Source organism: Bactrocera latifrons, unplaced genomic scaffold (genome assembly GCF_001853355.1).
Source record: "Bactrocera latifrons isolate USDA-ARS-PBARC rearing strain unplaced genomic scaffold, ASM185335v1 scaffold_128, whole genome shotgun sequence".
Classification (NCBI taxonomy): Eukaryota; Metazoa; Arthropoda; class Insecta; order Diptera; family Tephritidae; genus Bactrocera; species Bactrocera latifrons.
Genome location: NW_017534719.1, coordinates 131164 through 134405, shown reverse-complemented (window position 1 = coordinate 134405; position 3242 = coordinate 131164). Strand labels below are relative to the sequence as shown.

The 3242-nt window shown below is 32.4% G+C and overlaps 1 protein-coding gene across 4 annotated transcripts in view; it reads right to left on the bottom strand.

Moving 5' to 3' along the window:
• The window catches only part of LOC108978847 (dual specificity phosphatase DUPD1), a 13753-nt gene extending 12357 nt beyond the window's left edge, over window positions 1-1396 (bottom strand). For 2 of the 4 annotated variants that reach the window (XM_018949337.1, XM_018949339.1), the window contains exon 1: window positions 1063-1396. In XM_018949337.1, the coding sequence (XP_018804882.1) occupies window positions 1063-1080 (18 nt within the window). In that variant the 5' untranslated portion in view covers window positions 1081-1396. The remainder of the gene's footprint in view (window positions 1-1062) is intronic. The other 2 variants (XM_018949338.1, XM_018949341.1) reach the window with 1 other exon arrangement.
• Between the last annotated feature and the right edge of the window lie 1846 nt (window positions 1397-3242).

Below are 3242 nucleotides of genomic sequence, written 5' to 3'. Positions count from 1 at the left end.
ATTTTTAATATAGCAGTTCCCTCGCGAAAATTCAGTTATTATAGGACACGTTTTGTCTTGTGCACAAAAACGGGTATAAGGATAGTTGAATTGCCAAAAATCATATTATACTGTTGAAAAGAATGAGTTAATTATGCAACTTCACAAATAATTATGCACGTGATAATGAGGAGCTTGTAAAGTTGACCATGTACTACGTAAAATGGTGTGCAGGGGGAGGTTACATTAGCATCAATGAATATTCATAATTCTTTCAAAAACAAGGAAAATATAACATGGAATGTGAGATCCCGTGTAATCCTCAATTAATCACTGAGCTTCTGCGATATTGCTTGTACAAATGTAGAGAAAGTTCGAATTATATGAATAACAACAAAAATCGTGTAACTTATTATAATTGCTTATAATTTGATGTGATTTTTTTTGATCAATAACCTCATTCCAAACCCATATCAACAAGCATATATTTTCTCTGAATTTAGGCGGTGTTTTAACACCAAAATCACCCTGCCACCCCCCTCTTGGATCCGCCACTGGTAACTGCATATATAGTTTTTAGCAGTCAACTTTAACCTTGCACAACATTGCTGTTTTGCGGATTGTTGCTATATACCTGAACATAATCAATATTACATACATATGTAAGGCGAATGTATACAAGGTGGGAGCAGCAGAGCAAAAACAAGACCCATGAAGAAGCACAACAAATTCAAAAAAACACATCAGTTTGACATATGTACATATTTATATGTTTACATCTAAATCAAATATAAAAAACGGACGTTCGCCTCCTAACAAATTAAATGAATTTGCGGTATAGTAAGTAAATAATATGAATTTTATATATGCGCGTCATACATACTTATGTTTATATCTATATCATTCTATTAATTTTTTCTTTTTAAAATGTACATATATTAAAGCTGTGTTTCAATTCATTAAACGTGAAAATGTGTACATATATAGTATGCATGCACATAAGTATGTATGCCCAAATGAGGAAAAGGCTGGAAACACATGCATTCAAATACGTATTTCAACAGAAAAGTAAATTATGTGTACCGTATATCTCCATGACATTTTGATGAATTTATTGTTGCTGGCGTTACTAATTTAATTGTTACCGTCGCAATAATTCAATATATCCTTATATTACAAATTGTTATTAATTTTTGTAAACGCATGAACCATATGGGCTTATACATATATTAAAGTAGTCTCGATTTATTTCTTTTCACACTTTTGTGTTTTGTTAAGTTTGTTTTGGTTGGGTTATTAAAAAATTATTAATTTATTAAAACATGTCAATTCTGATATGTCATTCACTTCTGCAATTGGCACTTTATTATAAATCTTATTTGACGTTCTTTTGGGTACTAAATTGCACAATAGCTATTTTGTTCACTTCAGGGAAAACGAAAGCTCTTTTGCGCATTGCATTTAACTCAAAGCTTTTGTAAATGGGCTTCAAAACTTTTACAAATACATACATTCATGTATATATGTATGTACAAATGAAGGGGGGTGTTCAAATTTCTATACTCTCCTAACACGTGTCATTTTGTCTCTATCATTGAATCATGGCTATTAGAAATGGGAGAATCAGCATAGGCAGATAACGTATAATATTATACGTTCTCTGGCATAGGCAACAAACTGTCAAATTTACTTGTCATTGTCGCTAGGCAATCTGAAAAATTAGTTGATAGGCAGCTCCAAGGAAGGTTCTCCATGTATGTGCTTATGAGCTCTTAATTGTAACGGGAAGAATTGGTCATGCAAAACAAATCGAGTTCCATACATAAAGGCATCGAATGTACTTTCATACGAATAAAGAATTTCATTGATATCCCAAACCATTTTTATTTTATTTAAAAGAACTTTTGTAGCACTCTTATTGAAAAAGTATTTATGTAAATGATCAGGGTGACGAGAAAAGTTAAAATCCGTTGAGTAAAAATTGAGATATAGTCATGAAACTTGGTACTGCCACGCCCATAAATCGCTATTAACCTAAAACCTAAAAAGTGTCATCACTCTAGACCATGCAAATTAAAATATAAAACTATAATTTAGTACAGGGGATCGCAGTTGCAAGAAACACTTGTGAGCAAAATTTTTTGAAAAAGTTGCCGTGCCCACGCCCTCTAATAAGTTTATCGTACACATCTCCTAAACTACTAAAGCTACCACAACCAAATTTTCTCAGCGCAATATTATAAGAACTCCTACCAACAGTATGAAAACGGATGAAATCGTTCACTCATGAAAAAATTGTTGAAATCCAACAAAAACTGTTCAAGCTTAACATGTACCGGTTATTTGGCACCTATAGTTGACTTAATATTTAGGGATCTCTTAGCCCCCATATATTATATGTACCTAATATAAATATTTTCATACTTCCGGGTAACTTTATACCGCATATATCGGCAAATGAGCTAGATTGTTTTACTTATAACAGTGTATACACACATAGTTGTGCCTAAAATAGATAAAATTGAGCGAAAACTTGACTTATCCACCATACAACTAATATCAGGATTTTCGAACATCCGGCTGACTTTACTCTATATGATTGGTTTTTTAGTAAGTGACATACTATTGTGACCAAATTGAAAGGTGATTTTGTCCATCTCATCTCCTTCAGAGTAATTCCCTCCCGCTGCAATACCCTTATGCCAACGAATTTTGAGGTCATTATTGCACAAAAAATCCTCAGAGCCTAACGGTTGTACGTATCCCCTAAAACTAAGCCATAGGTTTATATATGTATATATAAATGATCGGGATGACGAGCAAAAATTAAATCCGAGTGAATGCCTGTCTGTCCGTCCGTGAAAGATGTAACTTCTCTGTCAGTGTGTGAGTTATATGTATATATATAGTATATATGTATACTGATTAGATTTCGATCCTCTGGTTGAAGTTTTGTACTTTCAGGTATTTGCCTGGCCATGACTTCTGCAAGTTGCAAAAGTCAAATGTTCGGTTGCACCCTGAACTTAGCCCTTCCATACTTATTTGGTTTTGTGTTTTCCTTTGATAGGCATATATTTGACGATGAATATCTTGTAAATACTTCACTTAATCGAAAAAGTATTGTACCATAATTTAATTTGGTTTATTTTGCAAAATAATAAATACTTCACTTAATCGAAAAAGTTTTGTACCATAACTTAATTTAGTTTATTTTGTCAATTATTTATTACGTTCATTAGTATTTATATAAAATTACAATC